Source organism: Perissodus microlepis, chromosome 5 (assembly GCF_051167445.1).
Source record: "Perissodus microlepis isolate ML-2025 ecotype Zambia chromosome 5, ASM5116744v1, whole genome shotgun sequence".
NCBI lineage: Eukaryota > Metazoa > Chordata > Actinopteri > Cichliformes > Cichlidae > Perissodus > Perissodus microlepis.
This window is the reverse complement of record NC_140465.1, coordinates 7,262,853-7,279,554: the sequence shown is the minus strand read 5'-3', so window position 1 is coordinate 7,279,554 and position 16,702 is coordinate 7,262,853. Positions and strand designations below refer to the sequence as shown.

At 44.8% G+C, this 16,702-nt stretch overlaps 1 protein-coding gene across 2 annotated transcripts in view; it reads right to left on the bottom strand.

Annotated features, from left to right (window-relative positions):
- Positions 1-1,083: 1,083 nt before the first annotated feature.
- shq1 (SHQ1, H/ACA ribonucleoprotein assembly factor) overlaps positions 1,084-16,702 on the bottom strand; it is a 53,844-nt gene continuing 38,225 nt past the window's right edge. For both annotated transcript variants that reach the window (XM_084927546.1, XM_084927545.1), the window contains one exon: positions 1,084-11,561. In XM_084927546.1, the coding sequence (XP_084783672.1) occupies positions 10,922-11,561 (640 nt within the window). In that variant the 3' untranslated portion in view covers positions 1,084-10,921. The remainder of the gene's footprint in view (positions 11,562-16,702) is intronic.

Genomic DNA, 16,702 nt, shown 5'->3' with positions numbered 1-16,702 from the left:
CGCTTTAAACGCTGCACGCTCATACTCTCTCCCGCACTCAATATGTTATCCATTGTTGATGTGCACACAGTTGTTGTCAGAACATCGCACTCGCTTACGTCACTGTCATGAGACATTCTCGCAAAAAATCACGGTTTTAGTAACGCAGTAACGCAGCGTTCCTACGGGAAAGTAACGGTAATCTAATTACCGTTTTTGCAATAGTAATCCCTTACTTTACTCGTTACTTGAAAAAAGTAATCGGATTACGCGTTACTGCCCATCTCTGCTTAGGACACTACGCTTTTACTTAGCAGTGTTCAGACCTTTCATTTTATGACCTTCATTTAGCAAATGGTCATTGAAAAGCCGATGAGCATCAGTCAGTAAAATCATATATGGGGAAAAGTTCTAACTCTGTCTTGCATGGATGTTGCTTTATGTTGGTTGTGAATAATTAGGTCGTGGAGTTCTTCCTTACTAGATCTACGTTGAGCCCTAGTAAGTAGGTTTTTTTCTAAACAGGAATGGTGGTGTGTTTAACACCCTTCGCATGTTGAATCTAAACAGCTTGCGCTTCCTACTTGTCAATGCCCTGTTAATATGCCATGGTTTCTATAGATGTTATGGATGACTGGGTAACGCAAAGCCACTTGCACCATCTCAATGAACCCCACTGTTAACCTGGAAGACTGCATACTGTTTTCAAATGGGACATGAAACTTTTGGTCTGGTTCTTACTGAAAATGTTCGCTGCATTTGCTTCCTCATTCACTCTTTTGCCATGATTATAAAAATGGAGTAAAAACAAGGGGGTAAACTAGATTGTGCAGCTGCTGTGGAAATTTCAGTTAGAATTTGGTTTACACAAAATATGATGTTGCTTTTGAAGCAGTATTCTGGCATGTGAGGCAGAGCATCTGTATGACATTCATTATGCTTCAAAAGCGTACGTTTGTATGTAGTCTCTTCAAAGACATGCATGTTTTGTAGCTGCTCCACATGCCCACATTTGAACGTGGTGCAAAGAGCTCAACATCACAGATAGGTGTGCAGTGGTTCAAAGAGGAGACCCGAAACACAAGACACCAGAGGGAGATTAAATACAAAATCCAAAACTTTATTGGCCAAAGCCACAATCAAACACAGTCGGCGAGGCAAACGTGGCAGCCAAAGAGGCAAAAACCAGAAACTGTCCAAAAGTCCAGATTAGCAAAACGCGTCAAAAAATTACACGTGAAAAGTTATCGTCAGAAGAGAGTGAGGAACAAACTGAGGGTATAAACTAGGAAAATAACAAGGACTCAAACTGAGTAAGTGACTGGATAACTTGATTGCAACAAGTTTGATTTCCAAAGACAACTGACAGAGATACATAATGAACAGTAAAAGGCAAATAAACTGAAAATACTGACTGACTAATAAAAAAAGAAAAGAAAAAATGGTGGAAAAGGCAGAAAGATGAGAATTAAAAACGAACAGTATATAGAGGTATTAGAAAAAGTGCAGGGTTGTGTGGTAGCATTAACATATGGGCCAAAACATGTTACTATATCTATATCTGCATTCATTACTTATAGAAGAAGAAGGTGTAGCTGGTGAATCCATTTCTCTGAGCATTTCTCTGAGCTCTGTAAACCCCACAGTTTAATGAGAAGTGAAGACGAGCCATCGGAGGTACAACCATAAACTCTGCCCCCACAAACATCTGGAACATTCAACTGGAAACTTGGAAACTGGAAACCAGGTCAGTGTGACACAAAACCGGTTTTCTTCACAGGTTTAAGGTCTGCAGTGATGAAGAAGAGTAAAGAACAGTCTTCAAGCAGCACTGGGAACAGTCTAGAGGTGCAAGAGAAGATGATCTTAAAAGGGCAACACCGAGCAACATTGGACAAGTTGAAATCAGGGAGGTTTTGAGTCTTTCAGAACCTTGTGATGACACCGTTTATGGATATTTGATACCAGTCCATCCATGTGTGCAAGAAGCCAATGGGAAATCAGCCAGACTTGGTCATGCATGGGCTTGAGCTTTACGGCCCAAATTTGCAAAGCGTGTTGAACATCTGGGCGCCTCGTGAAGGAAGCTTTGTAGACTCTAGGGTATGTGCCAACGAGCAAGCCCTTTGAATGAATTAGAAATTACAGCATAATTGGTTTCTGCTTCTCTTTAATACGTCCATGGAGGCAAAGCAGTCATTCGAACACTTTCAGCCATTCCTCGTGCTGCTGCTCCTCGGGGGTGCAGGCGAAAGGTGACAAAATGTGAAGAATCAAACACATGAGCTTTTCAGAGAAGCTCAACTACTGGTTACTTTTTCACTTCAACAGGCGCACACAATCTCAACATTAATTCCAAATGAGGGCAATTTCAGCTGGAGGATGTACTTAAAGATTTCCAACATGATAGCGATTGTTTTATACTATCACCTTAGCTTTTATATTCTTTGTTAGAAATTCTTAAAATAAAGACGGAGATAATTCTTCATTTCAAACTCCCACAAAACCAATGCAAAACACTCAGCTGCTATCAGATCAAATCTTTCAGCACACTTTCAGAGAGATCAAAGTCCCCACTCTGCACACACACAGGTACTCTATAATCATCCCACGCCATTTGGACTAGCTAAAGGTCATTTACAGCAGACACTCTGCCGGGGTGCAAAGTCAACAGCCTCCTAGTGTACAAGTAAATGGATCCAAGTAAATGGAGCCTTTATCTTTTTTTAAGTGCTGAGTCACTCAGCCTGTAGGTCATTTTAACCACATTATCATTTCTTATCTGATCAGACGCTGTTCCCAGAGTTGACACAGCATTAACGTACAACACGCATATTCTGTAGCTCAACTGCAGGACAGTCCAGCAAGCTGCCACTCACACAAGTGTAGAAATCTCGTCAGGGCCAAAGCACCACAGTCTGCAAACCTAATGACACTTTAGTGATGCTCTGCTCTTTGTTAACATGCTTTCTGAAATGTTTTAGCCTCAAATCAAATCATTTGTGAGAAGCAGCAAAATTTCTCTCCAAGAAAAGTGCAGGCAAGAATCTCTTTTTTTAAGCGTGCAACCCCGACAGTGATTTCCCCCCCACCTAAGCCCCCACTTTTTTTCCTACGTTGATGCCGCGTGTCAACTGGGAGGCACAGCTCGGTACCATGACGATGTAATCTACACCTCTCCGTGCCAGAGAAACGCGGCGGGCTGCCGATCCGTGACATGCTGACAGGATCGGCACAGCAGCACATGTGGGTATCTGCTTTCATGCGACACATCCCGGGGGAGGCCAAGTCATTGCGATAGCGGTGAAAGGAAGAGGTGCTGCACAACTGGGTGGGACTGCACATGCTTCGCCTGACATCAGTGTTACAGATATTTGGAACGAGAGCGAGTTTAAGATGGGAGAGGATAAGTAAGGAGGCCATAGGCAGAGATGAAGTCCATCACATTTCAGCTATAGTGAGAAAAATGCAAAAGGGCCTATTTTTATGAGTGAATCGTGGTATTAGATACATGAGTGTTTTGAGACAATCATGGAAAACAAACATATACTACAAGTCTTTTCTGTTTCTCCTAATGGGCTGGATTTAAGTACATGAAATAATCCCCTGCACATTTAATATAATCAATATTAACAGGGGTCTTGTCCGGGAGTCTGCCGTGTTTATCTGCATGAAACACTTTTGTAACCAATTGAATTGAGACCGCCACTTTTTAATGAACAAAATATACTGTTAGAATGACTAACCTACGTAATGTGTTATGATGCGCTAATGGGGGAGCAGAGCCTGCAGACAGCTAAGGCATACAGCAGCAGACCGAGATGTTCTGTTTTTATGAGCCGGTAACAATGAAGGCTTCAGTTTATATTACTGTAGCTCTTAGCTCTTAGGGTAGTGTTTACCGCAAGTTATTAAAAGCGCAATAATTGAACACAGTGTTCATGATAATTAAAAATTGGAAACGGTAATATTAACCCTCTGGGAAGGGACCTGCAACAGGAATTCAAGCAGTCCACGCAAAGCCAGTCTGACTGGTAATTCAGTAGAACTAAATCTATGCATTGATTTTACCACACAATTAATGTCGCCATAGGAAACAGCTGCATTACTAACATGCATAGCCTACAAGACACACAAAGCTTAAATGAGCATGACTGAGCATGAAGCAGAAGTCCAAAGAAAAAGCAACTTCACAAAAACATTTTAATTAAAGTGAACACATGCTACACCATTGCAGTGGAGATAAGCATCTTGTTTTAACTACCGTTACTGACTCGGGGTTTGTAAGTCTGGAGTTTTATCCTGTGGTTTGGTTGCTTTTCACAAAGAGAAAAATCCAAGTGAACACCAAACAAACCAAAATGCATGACTACAAACCATGTAAGAACGCCCAGTCCGCTCAAAGTATAAATAGGAAGAAGGCACTGTGTTCTGGACAACTGAAGAACATGGAGAACATTTACGCTTATTTCACGGCTCGTTGCTAGTCTGTACTGACCTTTCCACATCTACGGTACCCTGCAGCATCCCAGAATACAAAGCATATGTGTTTAAACCAGGAAGGTGTTTATCTCGAACTTGCAATGCGTACCAGAGTGGAAAATGAGTTTGATTTAAACGGACTAAACATGGCCGGCGTGAAAACACCCTTAGTCTCTCTTTCGCTATGGCCTTTTTTTCTGTGACGGTCCATTTCACTGTGTAACTTTCAGCAGTGAAGCAAGTAGATGTCAGATGACTTGACTTGAGAGTCTCTGCTGACATCCACACCCACCTGCCATGGAGCCTATGGCAAAAGCTGACAGTGTATCGTGCTTGCTGTGTGGATTCTGGGAGGTCGGTCAGCTCATTCCTGTTTGCTTTTTTATTCCTGCTCAAATGGATCATTTGTCACACGTCACAGTCTGGGTCAAATTCATGTGCGGGTAATGTCACTTGGCTTTAGGGAGTTTTTTTTCTTGTCTTGCATCTGTGTGATGTCAATAGGAGGCGCTGTCCTTAACGCAGTGATTACACAACGTGAACTGTCAGTCCAGAAGCCCCTCCCACCACGAAGTGGGATGGGCTTAGAGAGAGAACTCCTAATTTAAGCCCCGTCCACCGCGCAGTGGGAGGGACTTAAAGAGAAGTCAAAGCAGCTTCACACTGCAGGCGAAAGCGCATCAAATTCGACTTTTTTGACCCTATGCGACCCATATCCGACCATGCTATGACAGTGTGAACAGCGCAAATCCGATATTTTCAAATCCGACCCGGGTCACTTTCGTATGTGGTACTGAATCCGATACATATCCGATGTTTTAGAAAGCGACTGCTGTTTGAACGGTCATGTCGCGTTAAATCCGTCTTTTACGTCACTGACACAAGACAGAAGCCAATTATCAGCGCCCGAGAAGACATTGTGAACGCTTCCTGGCCATCCAGTGTAGATTTTAGTGAAACTAAACTGTTGGGAAGACAACGTTGGAGAAATGTGAACATTTTATTTGTACTGTATAATCTGCAGATTCTGACAGAAATCCGCAACTATCCTTTGAAGCACCGCTCCTCTAAAACAGCAATAAGGATAATTATTAGGCCATATGTAAAGAACAAAATAACTTTATAACTTAAAGCAAAATTGGGAAACGTAAAGTCCGAAACAAGTCTTTATATTAAGGCCATCAGTCAAACAATACTGTTTGGTCTGGGTCTAAACAGAGCGCGTTGTGTGTGACGTCTTCTTTTGTGCATGCGGCCGCTTTGAGGGTTCACACTAGAGCGCGTTTGCTGTCACATTTTATTTGTAGAGTGAACAAGCAGACAAAAAAAATCAGATTTTGATCAATATTAAATACAGATTATTCTGAACTGTGAATCATGCAATTTTCAGGCTGAACAGTCTATGCATGTGTTTGCTTGGGGCATGCTAGCAGAGGCACTGGAACCAACGGGGAATTTCTTTTTTAAAAAAAGTACCTGAGTGTGTTTCTGTGTTTACATGTAAGCAGAAGCTTTTATCTGTGTCAAGATGTTGTTGCAGGCAATAGCAGGGGAGCTTGTCTCGGAGTACAATCGTGAGAAATCTTTGTTCCTCGTCTGTTTGTCAGCGTTCTTATATCCGTGAGGCATTGTTAGCTCGCTCCGCTCTAAAGCGGGACGGGGAAGAAACACGGACATCACAGAGAGGCCAAAGGGCACGTCCTGTGAACAGAGCAAACACTTGTCTTGTGGAAGGGGTTTCGACGGTGGGGGTGGGGTTCAGCTCAGAAGTTCTTTTTACCTCATCTCTGGAAGGAAATATCAAAGACCCTCCACCTGTGATCGTTCAATCGACAGCGTATGAAGTGATACACCTGGCTTATTCTGATTTCACATCACTTCTTCGTTCCGGGGAGTCACGAAAGACCTGCTCAACTCCATGAAAGCCGAACCGAGGAGGGGGTCGGGGGCGAACGCATACAGCAGACAAAGCGCGAGAAGACCAGAAAGCAACAGTGTTGGTTTGTTGTTTCCAGCTCCCCTAGCACTTAGACTTTCCCTCAGGCACAGTCTCTCGCTGAAATATTAATCGTGTTTGACAGCTGTTTTAGCTCCGAAAACAAACACAAGACCGAAGCTTGTTTTTTTTGGAAAGCGCAGAGACATATGCACGAGCGTGGACTGGCTCAGATAAGGAACAACTGTTGTGGACAAAAGAAGGAGCAGGCTCGAGACAGCACAATGTGGAAGCAGCCTCATTAGGAATGTGCTGTTGTTTACAAGTGTGAAATTATGACAAGCTGTACTGTCTCTCAGCTGTCATGTCCTTGGGGGGAGCATTGTAATGCAATAAGCGGAGGAGTCGAGCGTTTATGTTCACATATCAGCGGGTCAGAGTCGAGCCTCTTGCCTGGCTACTCTTCCAGATAACTCTCCTCTACCTTAACACCTTAACAACATCCCTGCAACCCCAACACACTTAACAAGGTGGTACAACGATGAGAGGCTTTCTCGCTCTCTCTCACACACACATACACAAACACACACACGGCTCTGACGTGGTAGAGGCAATTTGCAGCATTAAGCTGCCTGATAGCACATGTCCACTGAGAGTTAGGGAGTGATTTAACGGACATTGCTCACACCAATTAGAGTGAATCAGCCAGGCAACGCTACTGACGACAAGTGGATGCCGGCGCTGTCAACACACAGCCACACACACACGTACGCTCCCACACACTGCGGAAAGGGGGGTGTTTCAATGTTTCTTTTGTGATTAAGAGCATGAAAATAGCCCATTTAGATAATCCCTCCCTGTCAGCACTGTCAGCCTGAGAGACACATCCCATGCACTCATTCCCTCATTACCATACGCCAGTCATTTTAAGAGGACCGAGCACAAAGCCGGAAGACTCAGCCGAAGGGGAAATGCTTCTCTTGCGGTAGTGTCCGACCGCCGTTCCCGTTCTCATCGCCTGCCAAGCCTCGGAGCGACACCAGTCAGTACGGCAGGCCACAAACGGGAGAGCTGCAGCGGGCCGGGCGACACAGAAAGGAGACGGTACACAAAAGGGGTTTCTATTTGCACGCCCACTGGAGGAGTCAGACCTTGAGGAGCACCTGATTCATTTCTTCTAGAGGGCTATTAATCTTTTCAAGCACCAGAATCGCTTTGCCTCTCAGGAGCAGGAGTGGAGATTGAGTTTTCTATTACAATCAACCAGAGGCAGTGTGTCACGGGGAGAGGGGGGCCAGTGACAACACTGTCCTTGGCGCTGCCTTTCCCACATAAAACAAAAAGCGGGGAAGGAATCCCTACCACATTAGTGAGATTATTTTTATATCTGTATTCACAGTAAGGCCAAGCAGGGTCACTGATGACCAGCTGCTCTAGAGCTTCTTTATATGAAAAGGCCACATGGTTAGTTTAATCTTCACAGATATCCAGCCCGAATGACTGCAAATTAATTCATGTGTTAGCTCTACAGAGGGCACCTAGGGTTCTCACACTTACTGTTAGCCTTTGCGTCACTTTTCATGAAATGTCAGGGCATGATGTCAATGTGAGCAGGAACTAAGGTACATGATGCTGCATTTAAGTTCCACATATGTCAGAGTTAAGCTCCAAACCTACATTTGTGACTTCATCCTTAAGAGGTATTCTGGAGAAGAACTTTCAATTTCCTTTCTTGCTCTTGGAAAGATCAGTCCAACATCGTATCTGCCCACTAAATATAACGCTACAGCCAGGAGATGGTTCAGCATAAAGACTAGACGCAGGGAGAACAACTACTAAGCTGATGAGTGGGTCAAAAAGGCAGGCATGTCTTTAAGTTAAAGTTAAGACAGGCACTTGATTACTGGGAAGAAAAGTCCATGAGCTTGGGAACAGGAGATCAGATGGAGGTTTTGGGACGCTCCATCTGTACCTGCCCCTGCTGAAGGCTGCAGCAAGAAGACACTGATATTTGCCCCTGCTACATGAGTTTTGCAATCAGAAAATACTTCCTAGTTTAGGCCTCACCCCTGACACCTCCAGCTAAGTGAATCCAGGCAGCCGGCTCCAGAAGATGATGGATTTAACACCAGAGTGTTGTTATTCCCAAGTTCCGACACCTGAGGTATCTGGAACGTGATGTTATCTGCCATCCGTCTTAGACTACGTGAAAGACGAGTCATTCCCAGTGAGTGCACAGGAAGGGTGTACTCGAGTAAGACATTCAATCTTTTCATTGATGGCTCAATGAACGCAATCACTGGATGGGAAGCCCTGGACAGATGAGTCAGTGTGCCCCTCTAAAGCTCAGAAACAGAGTGAATAAACAGAAATAGCAACCTCTTCCTTCAAGATTTTGTCAAAACACTACATCTGTGCGTTAGAATCAGCTCCCACTCCCATTTACTGCTCATGTTCATGTTGGGATAATAATTTAAAGCCTAGCAGGTCTGGATTGTGAACAGATGATTTTATTTTATTTTTTTTACTTAAAAAGATAAGTCGAGTGATAAGGGCATGAGAAACGGTGCTTGTGCAAGATCCTCTTACTTAAACTTATACTACTAGCTTTAATAGAGTTACCTTCACTATTAGTCATCCGATGTTACTAATTGGCTCTACACAGACCATCCTAATTAGTCTTGCAGATTTTTTAGAGCCCTGCAAGTCAAAGGGCCACACTTACTACACTGGTAAGTGGCTGATTTAATCAAATTCAAGTCAAAATAAAGCACACGTGTCACATTAATTATTGCCTTGTTTAATTAATCAGCTCCGTTCACTTAACCGCGGCCTAGCCTCTTGAAAAATGTCTGTCGGCCGAGAGTATTAATTGCAAAAAGAACCAACTGAAGTTGCGAGCTCAGCCGCAGATCTCTCAGTCAGGCTCCAGAACGGCGGCACTAATGGAGGAATACGGAGGCCACTTTAAGATGAAAAATGGCAACAGAGCCCCGTGTCACTTAATCAATATGAAAAAGCCAGTGGGGAGAAGGAAACCACCGCCTGCAGGGGCCACGCGGTCCCAGGACTCATGTCCCCAGAATGATATGGGGTGTTTAAAATGGGCCCAATTTCACACCGTAACTCATCTCAGTCGCAGTGATGATGGCGCTCGTCCCCAAGGGGGTGGTTGCGAGGGAGGCGATGCCGTCTTGGGAGGTGCTTAACAACAGCATCCATCTCTGTAACATAATACTACAGACAGCTCCAACCTAAGGAGCCACTATCACCGGTGGCTCTAGAGTTGCCTCCAATCACACTGGATGAGATTCCTCATGAAATCGCCTCGGGCAACGCTGCAGCTGTGCCACATCAGTCACTCTTTCTGCTCAGTTATAATCCGAAAGGATCACAAAGCCTGATGAATTCTGCTAACGTGGGTCATTCCTGCATTTTTTCTCCCTCAATTAAAGGAATCAAGTCCCACTCGAGGGAAATTTATTTCCACACAAAGAGCACTAAAGCAGAGAGGACACCGCATGCGGACATCTTCAAGGCTAAGAGTCCGGAGCGTCAGTTAGTCTCCGCTGGCCCTCTGCCCCTCTATCTTGCAGCTCCCTCTGGCCCCAGGGTGCTGTTATCTCTCAAACAAACAGCTCCTGTGCCGCAGCCCCGCTCGCAGACCTCATCTATCTGCATGACATGTGCTTCCCTGTTTGTTTTGTCTCGCCTGTTAGACGCGGCCGATGATATTGAGCTGTGTCGACGGCACTCTTCCGTTCACACCAGATGAATCAATCACTCCGGCGTGCTCCGCTGCCCTGTTTAGTGCAGGCAGAGTCTTTTCCACTTCAATTAATGCCGAGGGTTTAGGAAGAGGTTAGCGCTTTTCCTGCTATTTGTTAGGAAAAGAAAAGATCTCAAAAAGCAGCTCTGGCTGACTGACACACACACACACACACACACACACACAAAGTTTGTCAGTTTCCTGCAGTGTTTTGTTTATTCAAGCCCGACAGGAATATGCAGATTGGCTGTGTAAATATGTAAATATACATGGTTAATAGAGACCACTGTTAGCAGATGTCAGCGCACTGAATTGAGCTCGCAGACGCTGTTAAATTACATGAATAATTAAAAAGAAGCAGAAATTATTCATATAAAATCACACACTATGTTCAGAGAGCACGAATGTATTTGTATAGCAAGTGTGCCGCTTGGATAGTAGACAGATAACAGGCCAAAAACAAAAAAACAAACAAAATAAAAAGTAGGTTTGGCTGCCTGCAACTATCCTAATAAGACAAGATTATTTTGCACGTTTGCAGCGTTAAAGAAGAATTGAGATTTCGCAGTTTTATCATTAACAAAAACTGTACAAAAATATTCCTTTAAGAGGGTTAAGACCCTAAAATTACACGACAAAAACAACACGCAGTAATTTCAAAAACAGAAAAGAAATCCTTAAAAACAAAAACACTTCCTGAAATCATCTGACAAGGAGTCTAAAATGAAATCCTGGAACTTTCAAATTCCTTTCCATCAGCTGATAGAGTCCCCTTCAAGATCATCGGGATCTTGCTGTGTTTGGACAATGAGCAGAGGGTTTCTATGAGGACTCGGCTCTAACAAAGTCCCGCCGCTGCTCCTCCCAGACGTGCCTTCAGTCTCTGTCGCAGTGCTGCTCGGCTGTCTCGCTCCTTTGTGGCTGGAGTCTGGAGAGATTCTCAGCTCCTCCGCCACCCGTTCCCCCAGCACCTGAATCAGCTGTCTGGAGCCTTCTGAGGCTGAGGGAAGGGCATCCTCTCTCCTTTTTTCTGCTGAAAAGCTCGTGGGTGCCTGGGGGGTGGGAGAAACGGAGGCGGAGGGTTGGGGTTCTGGAGGGTTGTCCTTGAACATCTCTCCTCCTCCTCCCTCCTTGGATTCGGTGCAGTCTTCTTCAGCCTCAGATTCCTCGCTCTCACTAGACGACTCGCTGCTGCTGTCACTGGAAGTGCTGCTGCTGTCAGAAGAGCTGCTGCTGTCGTCGCTGGATACGGGAGCCCTCTTGGAAGCTTGCTGCTCCTCTTCGACCGCCACGATCCTCGCAGCGTCCTCTAACTCGTCGATTTCCAGCTCCAAGTCGGTTTTTTGCAGGGTTGCTTTTTCCAACGTTGCTGCCAAGTCTGCCACCTTCTTGGACCTGGGAAGATGAAACAGAGGAAAAAAAGTAATTAGGAAGGCAGAAAGTTTCAACTCAATACGACACTTACACACAGGGAAGGGAACGGAAAAAAGAGAGATCCAACTACCACTTCATCAGTGGTACCTGGGAGAGAGAGCGGCATGACAACTGACTGATCGACTGGCTCTGCGTACTAAAGACATAGCCACAGGATAACCATCTACAAATCTAATACCCATTAACCAAAGCCCATTCTCATATGAATGCTAAGTAGACCGCGATTTGCAGAGGCGACGGGGGCTCAATGAAATATGGAAATATGGATGTTTAATAATGTAGCGCTGCTGATACACGAGCCTTGGGATCTTCTCCTCCCTCCCCCAACTGCTGCGCTCTCTGCAAGAGGTGATAAGAGACCGAGAAGGATTACAGAGGGAGGCAGACCCCTCCTATTCCTCCTTCTCTACCTCAGTCCGTGCATGCAAAAATCACATGCACACACTTCCACCTATAAATATGAAATGGCTAAGTCAACCGCTGCGTATGGCACGATTAGTCGAGATGAGGTCAATATATCCTGAGTGTTTCGATGCTGGAGAGGAAAAGGAAAAAAAAACAAAAAACCCAAACATCCAATAATAATGCTGCAGCTGGAACAAACCAGAATAAACACGAGCGCTTTGTGCATTGTGCGGAAGCAAATCAGCCCTAAGAGGCTAAAGACGGTGGAGTTGTGCTCCCAGTCACACTGCAATACAGTCAATAAAAGCGTGGATAGAGAGAGCGCGCAGGCTGAGGCCCAAACAGCTAAATGTCTCCAAAGATTAAGATGAAGAGAATGCCCTCATAAAGCAGTACATTAAACAGAGTTCCCATCCCGCCGCTTTAGTTTTATAGTTGCGACTGCTTGAAGAAAGACGTGTTTTTATTGCTGATGAATGTCCTCCTACAAGGCCCCGTTTGTGTAAAGGCATAAGATTGTGTGGAGGCCCCAGCCTGCACATTATTCACGCTGGGAAAGCATGCCATGCTGCCAAAAACTTAAGTGGTTGCCATTGGGCTCCCTGGTGCAGTTAGGGCGTGTGTGCCCCCATCCCCTGTCCCTCCTCTCATTGCCATGGTGATTACGAGCTGACCTCTGGGGGTCACTGAGATTCAGACTGTGTCCATTCAGGGTGGGAGAAACCATGTGTGTGTATGTTTAGAGGGGCTACTCTTTTTCTCACACACAGCTCCTGTTGCCCTCTCTGGCCCAATTAACCCACTGCTGAGCACCAGGATGGCTCCTCATTACCATGCACTCCTAATGAGCTCCCCATTCTGGTGAGTAAAGTGTTTATGGAAGCAGCATGTAGGAGCTTTGCATTCATTTAGGACCTCAGGAGGAACTATGTTAACAGATCTCATAGTTGTGCTGTAGCATGAGGACACCCGTTCTCGGCCCCACGACAGCCAGAAGAGAATCAACTGCAGATCGGTGGGATAAGTGATCCACTTGTTCTCAGCTGCACCTTCCCAGTCCACACTTAGGTAATGTTTAAACTGATTGTTTAAAAACAGAAGTTGTTCTAATTTCCATGGAACGAAAATCACGGTGGACAGAATCTGAGGGCTGGTGATCATTGGTGGATTTCTTGCAGTAGCCCATCCCACAGACATTAATGTCAGTGGCTCCAACTTTGAGCCCAGCAATTATGCCCAGCTGGTGCCAGCATGTTGGCAAATGTCAAAGTTCAGGGACATTCGAGTGGGGCTTTCGCCAGGTGACAGTCTGGTTGAACATTTCAGCCCGTCTCTCTCACTCGTCTCACGGTCATCTCTGCAATACCTCGCAAAAATCAGTTTGCCAACGTATGCTGAGAGACTCTTCTCATAAACAGAACTTGGCTGCTTAAGAATAGAAGTGGCGTTGGCAATAAGTGTCATTTCAGATGGTTTCACTGCATCCACAAATCACAAATAAACACAGCCACACCACCCCGCATCTCTGTGGGAAGGCACCACATTGCCAGATGCGTCTCAGCTCCACCCACCAGACAGACACACGGACCCACAGCTCTGCCACAGAGAGCAGAGAGACAAGACAGCAGATGTAATGCCATCGTTTTGTTTTTGTGAAGTCTCAACTCGCCTCATCTTTACAGCACCGAGGAACTATCAGAAGGGTCTTTTTAGTTCATTAACAAAAGTCCCCGGAATTTCAAGATCCAGGTGCAATTAAAAAAAAATCGCTTAAGGAAACCATGGATGACCACCTGTCGTCTTGGAGTTAGCATGTGTAGTTGGAGTTTACAGACATCCACACACAGCCTCGCATTCACCCTCCGATGATGATGAAATCCGTCACTCAGACCTAAAACACTTGTGGATGCGGATATTGCAACTCGAGTGCAAGACAGCTGCGTGATGATCTTCACTGTCAAGAAAGCTGCATGAAAAGGAAACCCAGCTAGGAAGTGATCCTACTAAACAAATGTCACCTGTAACATATTAAATGCTTCAGTACCCATTTTAACAAACTTTCAAGGCTGATTGGGTCTAACTCACTAAAGCTGCCATCTACAGACACAGACACGTAGAAAAGTGACGAGCTAGGAGCCAACATGCCAAACTTTAACTGTATTCTTCTGCTGTAACTAATAAATTACTTCAAATGTGAAGCATCTGACTGAAGTCTGGTTAATGCAATTGAAGATGATTTTCCAGTTTGGGCAGTAGCACATAAACGCACCACACGAGAAGAGTTTCTAAATACATGCAAGCATTTAGAAAATTTTAAAAAAAATCAAGACAAGCACCAGAAACTGTTTGTTGTGGGCACTGCTCACTCTAAGTATACGCTGTCTGAAGCTGTCACTTATGTGTGAACACAGACAACCACTGCATTCTTTGGAAAGCCGAGTTTAAAAGTCACTGTTTTTATTTTAAACAATCACAAATAACTTAATGTAACCTCATATAATTATGATGATGATGATGGAGCCTGTTCAGGGTCCCAGGTTCTGCAAAACCCACGTGAGCGCTTCCTGTAGTGAGACTGTGGCAGAGAAGCCTCCTGCAGCACAGCCACTTCAAAGACTGCCCTGTATTCTCTTTCCCCCGTGGGAAGTCATTATTGAGTTAGCGTTGGAGAGGCGCGCTTGTTTTCTCTCCCCTCCCTTGCTCTGTGGTGGGAGAAGCTCAGCCTGCAGTGAACACAAAGGCCCTGTCCAGGAGGGGGGAAGGATAATGTTGTACACAATCCAGTCATTACTATACTGCTGTTGTGGCTTGCCTTCATTAAACTGAGGAGGGGCGCCTTTTTTCAAGGTTGGAAAACTTCTGGCGAGACAAAGACGCCTCCATCTGCCAAAGTCTTTAGATGAGAACGTGAAGGGAGAGTGTGTGTGTGTGTCTGTGCGTTGTCTGTGAAAGAGCCGAGCTAAATTACAATCTGACATTTCTTTCATCAGGCTTGTGTTCAGTGAAAGAGCAGCTCATTCAGCGTGTCTGTGCTCTTGAAAACATCTCAGATAAAGCTTGTCCTCAGACGCAGAAATCTGTGTAATATAAGCACCAGATTTCCTCAGAGTAACTCGCAAACGCATCATTCACCGGCTGAAGGGGGGGATAAAAGCCGACGCTGGGAGACGCGATCCGTCAGTGTGACTGAATGCTGAAACGGTCCGAGGCGCTGTAGCCTCTCCCGTTCCAGAAAAGAGAAACACAGATGTATTTATCCGGGGAACCAGTGTTTGAGACCCCAATTACAGCTGCCTGAGGACCCTTGAAACACTGGTAGATGGTTCACACAATTGAGCAGACAGGTGTGGAGGAACTTTTTCTATTTTTCTTTTTTCTTTTTTTTGTCTTTTTCTTTCTTTTTGGTCATATAATGGCTTAAAATGCTTATGAAGATAAACATATTTACTGCAAGGATGTGAGAAGAGCAGAGCAACAGATGCTGACATCATAAAAAGGTTCCACCGAATTGTATCAACTGGGGAAAATTTCAACCCTAGACACCAGTTGCAACTGCCTGGTAACTATTCCACTGCATTTCATGACTGGTTGGCGAGTGGTTGCAGGAGGTTGCTTGTGGTTGTCAAATTGCTTGCAAACAGGTATAAGTTGCTGCCCTGAAAACCCCCTTGTGATTGCCACAGTTGCCCATAGTTGGTAGGAAAGTCACCAACGTTTCTGCAAAAACCAGAAAAAGAGACTGTTTGACTAAAAGTTGCACCTTCTGAAACATGTTGGTGTCAGTGGTAAGACAGAACTTTGACTTGTGGTCTCCGTTTCTGGTTTGAGTCTTTCAGGTGTTACTCATCAAGAGTCATGCTGGCATCTTCCATGCAAATTACAGCCAACTGTAGCAATCTGCTAACAACTAAAGCAATCACAAGGAGGACAATAGCAATGCTTGCCAGGAATGTGAAAGTATTGATGGTTGGTGTCACAGATGTTGTAACCCAAGGAGGCAATTTCACCAAGTGTGAGTCAGCAACCACTCAACAACTGGTCAGGGTATACGCATTTTTCCTCTAACTGACCGTGGTTGCGAGGGTTGGTCTCCATGTCATAGTCTGAGACCAAACATCAGTCGATTAGTGGGAGAGCCCCCAGCGTCCGAGCCCGAAGGTGGTGCATCACATCCCCTCAGGTCACAAGTATGATCAGAAGCATGCTTGTAGTTTCTTTTCCAACATCAATGAAGATTCTGTGCAAATAATCCATTTACATCATGTTCCCAAAACTGAAATTCATACTGAAAATCATTGGTTTGACACATTCGTGATAGGTGGGAAAGATTCTGTCCTGTTCTAAATCCAGCTGGAAAACTATTTCCTGTTCTGTTCTGACCACTTGGTCAAGAGCACAGGAAGGGGTTTAAAAAAAACGAAAAAACAAAAACCGCAGGATCGTTGGGAGTGGTGTAGTACTGCACAAAGACTCCATTTTGAAAGGGAGATCAGCCAATGATGAAACTATTTTGTGAAGGTTTTGGGGGTTGTCATTAGGGATGGCAATCGAGAACCAGTTCCCAGTAGTTGAATTCCTTGGAGTTGTTGGCCTGCTAACCTATCAATCCAGCTTATTGGCTCCACTTGTACTACTATCAGCTGATTTCATCTGATATGGACATTACATCTATTTTTATTCCACAAGAAGATGACAGC